Genomic DNA, 14,781 nt, shown 5'->3' with positions numbered 1-14,781 from the left:
CCCGCCAAGGGGGTGCGAGAGTTAAACTCTTGCTGGGGGAAGCGGATCACTAATTTCAGCCAGAATCTGACCCACTGAAACCTGAAACTCTGGGAATGGACAGGAAACTCGAGCAGCTCTCGGGTACCTTCCTGACGACCCTCTGTGCAAAATCGATTCACGATCAAGGGCGCGCAGCCCCCTCCCTTCACCCCACCCCCACTCCCACCCAGGGCGCGGCCGCCACCCCCCGCGTGCTGCTGGAGGCTTCGGGAATAAAGCAAAACGGAGAGGGGGGCGCGGCAGGCGGGAGGCTTCGGAGTCCTCGCGAACCTCCGGCCTTCTGGGTCCAAAGACGCGAGGTCCTGTTTGCGTCTTTGAAGGCTGCCGGCCGGGGGGCGCGGCGGGCTGTGGGCGTGGCGAGCGCGCACCGCCCTTCCTGCTGTGGCGCCCCCACTGCTGCGGGGCTGCGAGTGCGCGCGCGCGCGCTGGCGCGCGCGCGCCAGCCAGGTCCGCGCCGCCTCCTCCTCGCCCCGCGGCCGCCGGCGGCTCCGGCCCCTCCCCTCCCCCGCGAGCTGCGCACCGCCGGCCGGTTGACCCAGCGGCTCGCGCCCGCGCCCTTGTCCGTTCGACCCGGCGGCGGGCTCCAGGTGACCGCCAGAATGAGCGGCGGCGGCGACGTGGTGTGCACCGGATGGCTGAGAAAATCGCCCCCCGAGAAGAAGTTGAGACGCTACGTGAGTGCGGGCGGTCAGCGGGCGCGGCCGCGGAGGGCGCGGGCTAGGGGCGCACCGCGGCCTGCCGAGGGGCTAGGGGCTCCGGGAGGGACCGCGCGGACAGGGAGGGCGGGCCCCGGGCCTCCTGGGGGCGAGGAGCGGCTGGCGCGCCCCGCGGCTCTTGTCTGTGTAGGGCACCTGCACACCTGTCACAGGTGCGCCGCCGAGGGGCGGGGCGGCTGGCAGGTGGAGGCTGCGGTTTGTTCTCCGCCGAGCCGGCGCGGCGGCCCGCGCCTCACCAGCCAGCGTCCCTGTAAACTACATCCAGTATTGAAGTTTGTATTGATTGTTTTTGGAGAGCGACAGAGTTGGTTCTCGGGGCTGGGGGACCATAATAAATAACCCTGAGCGGCTTCTGCCTACAGGATTGGAGGAGTGGGCGGGAAAGGGGGCATAGGCTGTGGGGCTGCGCAGGGGCCCCACAAAGGGCGAGGCGCCTCACACCCTTTCCCCCTTCCCTTTCTGCCCGCCCCTCCGGGTGGCCGCCTGCTTCCTTCCAGTCCACAGCCTCTGCATCACAGGCAGCGTCAGCGGCATGTGCAGTCCTTATATTAAGTGACTCATTTGTTTGTCCCCCTTCTTCCCCTTTATTCTGTACGTCTCTCACATACACCACCCCCCTCAAGCCATCGATGGTGACATTGCAGTTTGGTTTGCTATAACTAACCGGGTTTTGTGTTGTGCAGTCCTGGGGTCGGGAGAGCTCAAGGTTCTCAGTTGCCAGGTGGTGCTAACTGACAGTGTTTACTGAAATTGCTGGGACAACTTATCCCTTCTAGGTGAGAAACTGGCAACATCAAGGGAAAAGTGGTCCAGTCTGGTGTGGAGTGGTGAGAAGATCTGTTCCCCCCCCAAAAAAAAACACACAAAAACTGTAGTATAAGATGCCTTGCCTGGTAGGGCCAAAGTACAGGCTGGTGCCAGTTGCTGAAATTTGGCTGAAATCAGCCCTGGAGTATTCGCAGGAGTTTGGAAATAGAAGGTCGTTAAAAGCTATCAAGGTCTTTCATCCTTTCCATCTTCATTCCTATAAAATGCCCTTGTTAAACTGACTCCTGGTGCGGGACTCTGGAATCGTTCCCGAAGCGTGGAAGTGCTGTTACCTTACAGCTGCAGTGCATCAAGGGAGCTCTGAATAGACCCTGCCCTCTGTCAGCTGCACCAGTGCTGTCCATGGGGGGAGAGGCAGAAGCTTACCAGAGTTTCCTGTCTTGGCTCCCCAGATCAGAACCAAGGGACTCTGGCCTCTGGATTGAGGAAGTGACATTCTGTTTTGTAAAGGAAGTGTTGTTGGGGAGTGCAAGTGTGTGTGTGTATGTAAATGAAATCGGGCTCTTACTTAGATCATTTGCTGGGGGGGAAATCTGAGGATTTATCACAGGACTCTTGAAAGAGGATATTTTGCAAGATTTCAAATACAGTAGGGATGTGGCAATGAAGTGTTCATCTCAGTTTTAAAGCTCATTTGCAGGGATGCCCATGTAGCCAAAGAATTATAATTATTAAGAAAGAAACTTTTTTTGTCTTTGAGATGGTATCAGTTCATTAGGAAAGGTTAATCTTTATATTAGGCTAAGGAAGAATAATTTGCTGTTAATGTTTTTATAAGATGAAAAACAAAAGTGTTTAGCCCCAAAGAGCTTCTGAAAATGCTCAATAAAAATGAAATACCATACCAGCTAGTGGAATAGAGTGTCCAGTAAAAAAATGTGACTCTTAATTGTCAAATTAGAACACTAACCTAAAGAACCTTGAGACTTTGTTTTTGAAACATTTTGCAAACAATTTGATACTGTATCTACATTTGACTGATGACTTCATCTCTGTCACCCATACTCTCCTTAGACCCACTTATTGGGTATTTGTTCCCAAAAAAACTTTAGTTCAAATATCTCTAAGTTTAGAGGCATTGGGGTTAAGCACCTTTTCACCCATTTGAAGTGGGTGATTGTGCCTCACTATATTGCACTACACAGATGTTCCATCTTTTACAAATGGAAGGTAAGATCTTCCACCAGGGAAAGCGTACATCTCCCTTTATGGTGGAACTCACTTTATTGTGATAATTGCTTTATTGCCGTATCTCTGAGGTATGCCTGCACATACTTGACATTCTATAGTCATAAGATGACCTCAGCCTCTTTCCCATCTTCCCTCCACCCCGGCGCAGAAGGCATCTGACCAGACTAACGCTTTTCGTAGGCTAGGGTGTGATGTGTTCCATTGGTATGACTGGAAGTCTCCCCGACTGTGGAAGTTTAATTCCCTTCTTTGAAAGTGAGCTGATCTGTGTAACTCCAAACTCTTGAGGAACTGTCTCCTTTTCTTTTTGGGTATTGAAAATTTCTGGACCCTATTTTAAACTAGACTTCTGCCTCTGTTCATTAGATGCCCAAGTTTGTTAGAACCAAACTAGCAAAGAAGTGTTTTCCAGTCCCATTGCTAAACACACACCCCAAAATAACCACTTATTCTGGTATATATAATAGCCATGTGATGTTATAGATTGATAAATTCTCATTCTAAGAATATATCAGGCATCTGAAATAATGGAAGAGGCAGTTTATAAAACAGATCACAACTATTTAAAAATAATCTGACAAATCTACTTCTTATATAATTGAGGGAGGTAGTAGATGTAGGGAGGAAAAACAACTTGCAAGAAGCTATGGTACAAGTTACCAAGGATTAACTTGAGGGATTTCACTCGTGCGCCTTTTGTAATTTGTTATTCATAAGAAAGTGTAAAAGGTCTGTTCCGTATTTGCTGTGTGCCCTGGAGGAATTACAAAAAGTGACCTCTGCAGAGTGGTGCGTATTGCCTCTGGGGCATCGTGATTTGATTGCTGTGGGAGGCTGGTGGAAAAAACAGCCTCTCATCCTGCTGCAGTGTGTGCATGCACACAAGTGAACACACACATATATACATGTGTATAAAGCTGACACCAGGTTTTCTTGAGGAAGAACATACATGGCCTTTTTATGAAGATGGCAGCGAAAGTGAAGAAGGAAGCCCCTGCCCCCACCAAAACTGAAGCCAAAGCAAAGGTTTTGAAGGCAAAGGATGCAGTTCTGAAAAGCGTCCACAGTCATACACACACACGAAACGATCCTTCTGTAATCCACCTTCCTATGCCCAAGACACTGTGGCCCCAAAGGCAGCCTAAATATCTTCGGAAGAGCTTCCACAGGAGAAACAAGCTGGACCACTGTGCCATCATCAAATTCCCCGACACAGTGTTCATTGTGGATGTCAAGGCCAACAAGCACAAGATCAAACAGGCTGTGAAGACGCTCTGTGACATTGAAGTGGCCAAGGTCAACACCCTAATAAGGCCTGATGGAGAGAAGAAGGCATAGGTTTGACTGGCTCCCGACTATCATGCTCTGGATATTACCAACAGAATTGGGATCATCTAAACTGAGTCCAGCTAATTCTAAATATGAAAATTTTACAATCTAAAAAAGAAACATGGTATACACTGCTCTGTAATTTTCTGTTTCATGGGTGTTAAAAGACATAGGGAAAAGATTGGCAGCAGTCATGCCCCCTAGTGGCTAATTTGGAGAAAGTTGAATATTGATCCTAATGAACAACAGAATTAAGGAAACTGTGCTTTTATTTTATTTATTAAATACATTTATTTATTATATATCTGTGTCCAAAGGCACTGGATTACATGCTGGGAATAAAAATTAGGCCAGCCTTTCAGTCTCAGCAGATGACCTTGCCTTCTCATTCACAAAGAGAATTGAAGCTACCAGGGAGCAACCAGGGAGCAGTTGTCTGCACACATTTAAAGCCAGTAGCCACGGCCACCAATGCAGCCACCTGGCCCATGTAGGTTCGCATTTGATTCAGACAGACGGTAATGAAACAATGGAGTCAAGAACTGGTGGGCCGTTACATTTAAGCCGTTACATTTAATCCTAGCTCGCACCCAGCGGGTGAGAAATACACACAGTAGGAAAACACTTCCCTTTCTGTTCAGGGCTCCCAAAGCCACTGACTTATCCGAGTATTCCTAGAATCAAAGGTTTGTACCTTACCAGCCTTATTCACCTCTGTTCCCCATCTCCTTCTCTCTGCACAAACTGGCTTCTCCTTCAGCACTCCGCCATCTTGTCTGCCTCTCCTATGCAATGCTAATTTCAGGAACCGAGCAAGAGAGAGCCCCTAGTCTGCTCCCCCCCCTTTTTTACAGTGACAGAGAGAGAGAGAGGGATAGATAGGGACAGACAGACAGGAACAGAGAGAGATGAGAAGCATCAATCATTAGTTTTTCATTGTAACACTTTAATTGTTCATTGATTGCTTTCTCATATGTGCCTTTACCATGGGGCTGCAGCAGACTGAGTAACCTCCACATCCCAGTCCAACGCTCTATCCACTGCTCCACCACCAGGTCAGGCTGGTCTGCCCCATTTTATAGTGTAGAAATCAAAACCTTGAAGCCAATATACAAATAAGGAAGTCTCTGATACAAAGTCACTTATCTGAGGCATATATGGGATTCCTCATAAGAGTGTACCACCCCACATCATGCAACAGTCAAGGATGTGGGGAAAAGCTTAGTTTTGAAAATATCTTAGTTTTAAAAGGGCAGGAAATTAGGCTATAATTATTTTGCTAGTTTACAGCCTGTCTCCCACAACCAATGCAAACTATAAGTGAGCAAACATGTATATCATATTTACAAACTTATTTGACCAACAACACACTATGACCAGATTTCCAAATGTATGTGCACCTACACGGTTTCTCTCCTTCTTCCTTTTTAGAGTAGATGAGGTGCCCCTTCTACTGAGGGAATCCTGATACTTGTGCTCTGGGTCGTATCCTCTCCCACCTATTCAGATCATTCCTGACCCTTTCTGTCAGGAGTCTTCAACTTCTTCCCTTCTACCTATTCCTTTTCATTAATATTTAAATGTACTTGCTTTTAACAAAATCCTCACTCATATCACACCCCTTCCTTCCCACTGAGCTCTCTTTTTCCTTTTCTTTTTTTAAAATGTTTATTTATTGATTGATTTTAGAGAGGAAGAGCAGAGGAGTGAGAGAGAGAGTGAGAGGGTTCCACTTTGTTGTTCCACTTAATTGTGCATTTCTTGGTTGATTCTTGAATGTGCCCTGACTGGGGATTGAATCCACAACCTTGGTGTATTGGGACAATGCTCTAACCAACTGATCTACCTGGCCAGGGCTCTTTTCTTCTTTAGGGGTAAACTTGTTAATGGTTGTTATATTATGTCTCCATTAGCTCCAGTCTAAAACCTATTTTGTAATTTCACCAAAGCTAGTCTCAGAGGGGTACCAGTGACATGCAGGTCACTAAATCAGAGGTTTTATTTATTATTCATTTTAATTTCTTTCTCCATTGCTTGGTCATAGTGGACCACTCTTGCTTGAAACACCTTTCTCTTGTCTTGAGTGATACCATATATACCTTGTTTTTCTCTGATTCTGGTCAAAGTCTTCTGTGCTAGGTTGACCCTTTTTTTTTTTTTTTTTTCATTTTTCCGAAGCTGGAAACGGGGAGGCAGTCAGACAGACTCCCTCATGCGCCCGACCGGGATCCACCCGGCATGCCCACCAGGGGGTGATGCTCTGCCCCTCTGGGGCGTAGCTCTGTTGCATCCAGAGCCATTCTAGCACCTGAGGCAGAGGCCACAGAGCCATCCTCAGCGCCCGGGCCATCTTTGCTCCAATGGAGCCTTGGCTGCGGGAGGGGAAGAGAGAGACAGAGAGGAAGGAGAGGGGGAGGGGTGGAGAAGCAGATGGGCGCTTCTCCTGTGTGCCCTGCCCGGGAATCAAACCCGGGACTCCTGCACGCCAGGCCGATGCTCTACCACTGAGCCAACTGGCCAGTGTTTAGGTTGACCCTTTTTTACCCAAACCTTAAAGGTGAAAGTTTAGAGTCACAGTGGCTATGGTCTAGGCTCTTTTCTCCTCAGAGATTGGCTTTAATTATTATTTGCATGCTGGTAATTGTCAAGTTAGATTTCCATCTTAGTGTTTTGTTCCGAACTACAGACTTGCATATGCATTTGTTAACTGGATGTCTCTACCTAAATGTATCCCAGTCAACAGACTAACCAGGCCCAAAACTAAACTCTTCTTTGTTCTTTTCTTCTTTACCCTGTGTCTGCCAGTAAATGGTGCCACTGACCAGCCAGTGCTCAAGTGAGAAACTTTGGAATCACCCTTGATTCCCTGTCACCCACCAACCCATACCTAATCTTTCACCAAGACCCATTAGTGCTATTATCTTTTCACCAAGACCCATTAGTGCAAAATATCTTTTTCTATACCCTTCTCCATCTCTACTACCATATTTCTTATTTTTTATATTTTTATTAAATTTTAAATTTTATTTTGTTAACATGGATTCAAGTGTCCCATTAAATATAACACCCTCACCCCCAACAATGTGCCCCCCATTATACCTCCTTTGTCCCCCTCCAACTCTCTCCTCCCCTTCCCTCTGGATTTGCTGTCCTGTTATCTGTATCTCTGTGTTATGTGTATATAATTTCACTAATCCCTCCACCTTCTCTGATCCCGTCCCCTCATCCCCCTTCCCTCTGAGAGCTGTCCCTCTGGTCCCTGTGACCCTGCCTCTGCCTCTATTCCATTCCTCAGTTCACTTTGTTCATTAGATTCCACATATAAGTGAGATCATATGATATTTGTCTTTCTCTGCCTGACTTATTTGTCTTAGCATAATAATTTCCAGGTCCATTCATACCATTGCAAAAGGTAAGATTTCCTTCCTTTTTATGGCCACATAGCATTCCATTCTTTATATAATATGTACCACAGCTTATTTTTTATCCACTCGTCCACTGATAGATGCTTGGGCTGTTTCCAGATCTTGACTATTTTAAACAATGCTGCAGTAAACATGGGGGTACATGCCATGACTCTTTAGATTATCATTTGAATAGCCATCGGTCAAGCCCTTACCCTATGCTAGGCACACTGTGCTTAGACAGTTGATCTCATAATGTAATCCTTTTAGCCCTATGAGAAGGGAAATGACTTGTCCAACAACACCTAGCTTTGTCCCGAAGCCTTAGCTTTTTTCAATAATTAAACATTTTATTTTAAGATAATTGTAGAGAGTATCTAGTGTTAAATAATAAAGAGTAATCCCATGTACTCTTTTCCAGTTTCTCCAAATGGTAACATCTTGAAAAACTATACTGTAGTATCACAGTAGGATATTGACAGTGTTTGTACAGATAACATTCCCATCACCACAGGATCCCTCCTGCTGCCATTTTATAGTGACGATCTTGCTCCCACCACATCCTTAACCCATGGCAACCGCTAATCTGTTCTCCACTTTTATAATTTTGTCATTTCAAGAGTATTACATAAATGGGTTCATACAGCATGTGACCTTTAGGGATTGGCTTTTTTTTTTTCCATTCAGCATAATCTGGAGAGTCATCCAAGTTGTTGCATGTATTTCTCTTTTATAGCTGAGTGGTATTCCAGGGAACAGATGCAGCACAGTTCATTTGTTAAACCATTCACTCACTGGTTTTAGTTTACATTCCCCTTATGAATAATGATATTGAACATCTTATTGTGTGACTTTTGCCATCTGTATATCCTCTTTGGTCAATATCTCCAAGTCTTTTGTCCATTTTCTATGGGGATTGTGTTTTTTAACTCTTGGGTTTTGAGAGTTCTTTATATGCTTAAGATACCAGTTCTTGTAAAATATATAGTTTGCAAATATTTTCCGTTAGTCTGTAGCTTGTCTTTTAATTCACTTAACAGTAGAGAGGTTCCTCAAAAAATTTTTAAAAATAGAACTATCATAGGATCCAGCAATTCCACTTCTGGTTATAGGAAGTGAAAGGAAGTGAGAAGAGGCTGCCCAAGAGATGTGTGTACCCCAATGTTTGTTGCAGCATTATTGACAATAGCTAAGATTATATTGGTGGACTGGATTGGCAACCACTGGATCATATTGTCATTGACAGACACTGGCTGAATGGAGCAAGAAAGGTATGCGTGTTATATGTATTAAAATGTGAATTTTAATACGCACAATGGAATATTATTCAGCCACAAAAAAGGAGATCCTGCCATTTGCGACAACATGAAAAGACCTTGAAGACATTATGTTAAGTGAAATAAGTCAGACAGGGAAAGACAAATACTGCATGATATCACTTGTATGTGGAATCTAAAGAAGCCAAACTTATAGGCATTCAGAGTAGTATGATGGTTACCAGAGGCTGGGGGTGGGAAATTAAGCAGTTGTTGGTCAAGAGTACAAACTTCCAGTTAGGAGATGAATCAGTTCTGTAGATCAGATATACAGCATTGTGATTATAGTTTACAGTACTGTATTGTATACTTGAAAATTGCTGAAAGTAGCTCTTAAATATTCTTACCACAAAAAAGAAATGGTAATTATGTAATGTGATGGAACTAATCATATTGCCGTATATAAGTGTATCAAGTCAGCGTGTCTTACACCTTAAACATGTTTTATGTCGATTATATCTTAATAACACTGAGGGAGGAAAAAAAGAGGGAGAGGCAGCTCTTTAGATGCAAAAGTGAATCCAGGATTTGTTTCTAGACCATCCTAGGCAGCCAGGCTTTATTCCAACAGACTATTTCGGTATTTAAATAAATGTTCTATCTGGTTCCAGTTCCTGGGACAGATGACCAGATGGAAATTCCTTTCAGCAGCTTTCTGCTCTGTGGTCCTAATCACTGGATTGGTTCTTTGATTGTGTTCACAACATCAAAGAGACTGCTGTAACCCAGGACCAGTCTTCGGAGCTTCTCATCACAAGCATTGAGTCAGAATTTCGCATTTGGAAGCAACCCACGTGCCTATCACCACATGAATGAATAAACAAAATGTATATATATACAATGAAACATTATTCAACCTTTAAAAGGAAGGAAATTTTGACACATGGACATGCTACAACATGGATTAACCTTAATGACATTTAGCTAGGTAAAATAAGCCAATAACACAAGGATTCCACTTAATGAGGTACCTAGAGAAGAAAGAAAGTAAAATGGCTATTGCCGGGGCCTGGGAGGAGGGGAAAATGGAGAGTTATAATTTTAATGGGTACAGAATTGTGCTAGATGAAAAGAATTCTTGACACAGCTGTTAGTGATGGTACCACAAAAATGTGAATACTTAATGCCATTTACTATACACTTTAAAAATGGTTAAGATGGTACATTTTATGTTGTATGCATTTTACCACAGTTTTAAAAATATCAAATTCCTTATTTGCTAAAGGTTGGTACTTAGCCCTGCTAATACTTCCAACCCAGGGGAAAAGACAGAATGGAATGTTCACAGCCTTAATGATAATTGAATGTTCTCTCAGGGATGTCTAAGGACCAGAGGCAGTGAAGTTGTACAGAGTGGGAACACATGCCTGCTGCTTTGCTTAATGAAATGACTTTGATGTTACTTTCTATCTCTAGCTGGAAGGGAATAGTGGAATGTAGTAACTTCAAGTTTATGAGCTATGCTGAGACACATAGGTTTCTGAGCCGGCTATTGCCTGCATCCAGATTAATGTTGACAAGCATTTATTTTGTATCCTTTCCCTTTTGAACGGAATACAGCAATACTCAACCCTGAACTTTGAGGAATTTGCAAACTAGGGAGATCAGAAGTATACATGTAAAATAGCAGTGCCTTTATATGGAATGATATGGTCCAGGCAGCAAGCTTTATGAAGGCAAGAGCTCTGAGCATGGGGCAGAAATGGAAGGGCCTCCTGGAGTAAGAGGTGGGGTTGTGAGTTGGACTCAAAAGATGAAGGCCCAGACAGGAACAAGGCAATTCAGATGGGAAAGGGGCAGTGCACATGGAATTGGGGTGGGCAGTGACAATCTAGCCAGAGTGCAGGAGTCTATAGTAGAAATCAAAAAGAGGTTTGAAAAGTAGGTGGAGATTTGAGGGGGATAGTCCATAAAAGGCCTTATGGTAGGATGACATTGCTTAATAAAGAGCATCACTCTAACTCAGTAAGTCCTTGCCTCTCAGGTAGCCACTCTTCAATGTGAAATGTCAGTGGTGTGTGGACATTGGGGTTTTTTGCTTTACTTTTTAAAAATTTTAGTTTTCAATTGCAGTTTACATTCAGTATACATGTAGACATTGTTTATCTTCAGAAGACCTGTCTTTGTGTTTCAGGGGTTCTTGAGCAAATGACTTGATTTGCTGAAGCTACTTCCTTGTCCATAAAATTGGAGTGATACCTCTTACTTCATAGAGTTTGAGAATTTACTAGGATATAACAAGTGAAAAAAATCTTAGCACAGTGTCTAGCCCAGAGTAGGTATTTATATTGGGGATATGGCAGGGTTCATTAACCCTTTCCTAGGAACTCTGAACTGTAGCACGGACGTCTTCACATCCCTTTCAAATCTGGGCCCAGACTGAGGTTTACAAGGTCACAATGTAAGTGGGATTCCCAAGCTAGCTATTATAGTAAGTTCTAGGGAGTTAATTTTTCCTGAAAGGAACATCTCAAAGGTCTCCTGATTTCTGGGCAAGAAGATGAAACCACCTGGGGATTTGTCTGGAGCTATAACTGTGACCAGTCCCTGGGAAATATGTGTGGGCTAGGCTAGGGGATGTAAAGAACGTGTGAGATTCTAGAGCCCACATTTGAGAATGGTTTAAAATGCAAAATCTCCTCAATAAGTGGCAACCGAAGAGCTGGTGTCTCCCTCCCTTCCATCCCCTCCAAAGTGAGCCGGTTTCTTGGCTTGTTCACAGGGCACTGTTTTCACTTCTGGTGTGACGTTGGGCTTGCACCCGTCTCCCTTTGCTGGGTTGTGAGCACTCGGCAGTATAGCAGGAACATCTCTCTTGGGACTTGTTGCAGGTTGGTGCCACTTGTCAGGCACCAGCTACAAGCAAGGCACTTTCAAAGTCATTATCATTTATTCTTTGCAATGACCCCTAACCCCAGCCTCATGCTTTTTTTTAATCTACCGTTTATCAGAATAGTGAGTGGATTCCTTGTTATTCTTCAAAATGATCAATTAGGGTATTTTTAGTATCATTATGAACTCACATTTATCCACAGTTGATGTGTTGGATCTGTTCTGGGTGTTAGCCGCATACACGTCCAGACTGTGCGCGTGAGCCAATGGGAACCTTGTTTCAATTGTCTTCCGATTTCTTGTGACATGATCTCAGCAGTATTTGATAGTTTCTTTATTGTTTGGTATGACAAGATTTTCCAGGCTTATCTTTCTTTATCCAAACATAGAATTAGCTATATCCTCAAAGAATTCTTTTCTTTTAGTAAAAATGGTATCTAGAAACCCACAGGGACATTAAGGGGTGTTTATTGCTATTGGGTTGGTAACATGCTTATTGTTTTTACATGGTTATAATTAACATAAACTATCACTTTGTAGTCTGCTTTTCCCCCCACAAACCATCACTGTGAGTATTTTTATTTATTTCTAAGTAATATTTTTTCCAGTTTTTAATTGTGAAAAATTTTAATCATCCATGCAAGTAGAAAAAATGGTTTAATGCATACCAATTCATATAGCTTCAAATATTATCAAGATTTCACTATTTTCATTTCATGTAACCCTTTTACTGTTTTTTTCTGGAATATTTTAAAGCAAATTCTAGACATATACATAAGTCTTATACTATTTCAGTGAATATAACACACTTTAAGTACACATTTCCCCTGATTAAACATTTATGTTACTTCCAATTTTTCATTGTTTTATACAGTACAGGTGGGACATCTGAGAGTGTCACTCCAGCTGATAAGTCACAGCATTTAGGTATCATTATCTATTTCTGCAATTTACTTAGGAGATTTTCTTGAATGAGCAATCAGTGTATCATTCCTTAGCCTGCTTTGGAAGAACGTGCCAGTTGGAGCTCTCTAGGATTGCAAGAGCTTTTTATATACAGTGGATTTTCTTATAAGGATTATAGGAATGAGTCTGTCGCTTTGATCTTTTGATACAATTTTCTAGAGGAAAAAAATGAGTAGAGGCTACTAGATGTATATATACTTTTTTTTGGATATCATTATATCCAAATATATAGTGTGTTGAGTTTAATGCCCATTAGAAGTCTATCTGAGCATACAGTACTATCATTACCAAATTGTAAGAGTCTACAGTGTGCATAGTATCCCCCTCTGAATTTACAGACTTGTCAGGAAAGCAGCTTGGATTATAATGGCAGGCCGTACCCATGGCAAAGACCAGTGCTGGAGGAGTCTAGGAGAGGTTGGGCTAGTGTCGTCAGTAAGTTCAGTGTCTCAAAACCTATGTTGAGATTGTACCTCTGGGTAATTTGCCATCTCACCTTTCTGCACCCATTTCCTCAAACATTATTAGGACTCAGCTGATGGGTTGTTTTGTGGCAGCCTGTTGCTGCCCCACCCTCCCTGTCGGAATGAGTTATGGAGTCCCTTCCTCACACTCTTGTGTCTTATGCCTTAGTGCCACTGGCTAGCTGTTGTTTACACTGTGCTCCCAGACTGGCAGCTTCTAGAGTGTACCATGTACTTTGTTCATTCTCATAGTCCTGATACCTAAAGTGTAATATGTTATTGATTGACTAGGACTTTCTATGCTTTAAGTTTTGAACAGATATTACTTTAGGACTGTTTACCTTTCTTTGGAGAAAAGCTTGAACTGAAATTCGATTGAAAATGTGGTATTTTTTTTTCTTCCTTTCCAAGTGAGAGTAGAGGAAATAGACTCATGCACCCCAACTGGGATCCACCTGGCAACCCCCATCTGGAGTGGATGCTCTGCCCATCTAGGGCCATGCTCACAACTGAACTGTTGTTTTAGTACCTGAGGCAGAGGCTCCATGCAGCCATCCTCAGCACCCAGGGCTGATACACTCAAACCAATCGAGCCATAGCTGTGGGAGAGGAAGAGAGAGAGGAAGGGAAGGGGTGGAGAAGCAGGTGGCCACTTCTTCTGTGTGCCCTGACTGGGAATTGAACCTCAGATGTCCTCACGCTGGGCTGACGCTTTACCACTGAGCCAACCAGCCAGGGCATTTTTTTTTCTTTTTTTTAGCAACAGGCTTTTGGAACTTTTGTGAGCTAGATTGTTAAAAATTGAATTTTTGGTAGTAATTAAATTTCACTCTTATAATAAAGTTACTGTAAACAGACTATTAGAAAAATAAATAGCAATATTAATAAAGAGTACCTGTAATACTCTTACCATGGGTATAAATATCATTAACATTGTAGTGTATTTTCTAGTCTCCTTTCCTGTGTTGATATATGCTTTGTAATTTTACAAAATCAGAGTAAGATGGTCCTACATTTTGTATGGTTTAAGTTAATGTATTGAAAATATTTCTTTGTGTCACAAATAGTCTTCTAAGATATGACTTTTAAAGATTACTTAGCCAGAATGACGTAAGGCAGAGCATGTGTAATGTAAAGACACTTTAAACAAACCTTTTTACAGGTCTTTAATGTTGAATTAAATTATCTTCATTATTATGTAACCAAAATGTCTATAAACAAGAACTATGAGGTATAAATGTACACTTATAGCTCTTCTACAATTATAAAAACCAAAACATTTAGAAATTAAATATAAAACTTCAGAAACATTATTACTCATATTAACAGTGGTGGATATTTTAATAAACTAAATGCTGATTAAAATGTGAATGTGGCCCTTTTTTCTATGATGTCTGTCCTGTGTCCCATCTGTTACTGTGTTTGAGCTGCAGTGAAACTTTCATTTGTATAGCAAGCCATTTGACTGTTAATAGGTATGACTGCCTTATTGCTATATGCAGTCACCCCTGTCTTTTCTCATTAGTCATTAGTGTATGATATGAAAGAACTTAATACTTGATATCAATAAGATTATGAGTGTAAATGCTGATAATCAAGGGAGCAATTTTCACTTGTAAGATGATCATTCAGATGATTGTGATGAGGCTTGTGTATTTTAAGAACACCTTTACCTTGGAGATGAAAACTCAAT

The 14,781-nt window shown here is 42.8% G+C and overlaps 2 protein-coding genes across 2 annotated transcripts in view; both read left to right on the top strand.

The window, feature by feature from the left end:
- The first annotated feature begins 412 nt into the window (after nt 1-412).
- The window catches only part of GAB2 (GRB2 associated binding protein 2), a 210,288-nt gene continuing 195,919 nt past the window's right edge, over nt 413-14,781 (top strand). Inside the window, exon 1 of the mRNA XM_066369456.1 lies at nt 413-716. Within this exon, the coding sequence (XP_066225553.1) occupies nt 642-716 (75 nt within the window). The 5' untranslated portion in view covers nt 413-641. The remainder of the gene's footprint in view (nt 717-14,781) is intronic.
- LOC136395184 (large ribosomal subunit protein uL23-like) lies at nt 3,738-4,115 on the top strand. Its single transcript, XM_066369500.1, has one exon. It carries the CDS (start codon nt 3,738-3,740, stop codon nt 4,113-4,115), a length of 378 nt encoding a protein of 125 aa, XP_066225597.1.

The sequence above is a fragment of the Saccopteryx leptura genome, chromosome 1 (assembly GCF_036850995.1).
Source record: "Saccopteryx leptura isolate mSacLep1 chromosome 1, mSacLep1_pri_phased_curated, whole genome shotgun sequence".
In the NCBI taxonomy this organism is placed as follows: Eukaryota; Metazoa; Chordata; class Mammalia; order Chiroptera; family Emballonuridae; genus Saccopteryx; species Saccopteryx leptura.
The sequence above is the reverse complement of the archived record's forward strand: the minus strand, read 5'-3'. Positions and strand labels throughout refer to the sequence as shown.

Coding starts and splice junctions, on each gene's coding strand:
- LOC136395184 (XM_066369500.1), top strand. CDS start 3,738: ATGAAGATGGCAGCGAAAGTGAAGAAGGAAGCCCCTGCCCCCACCAAA.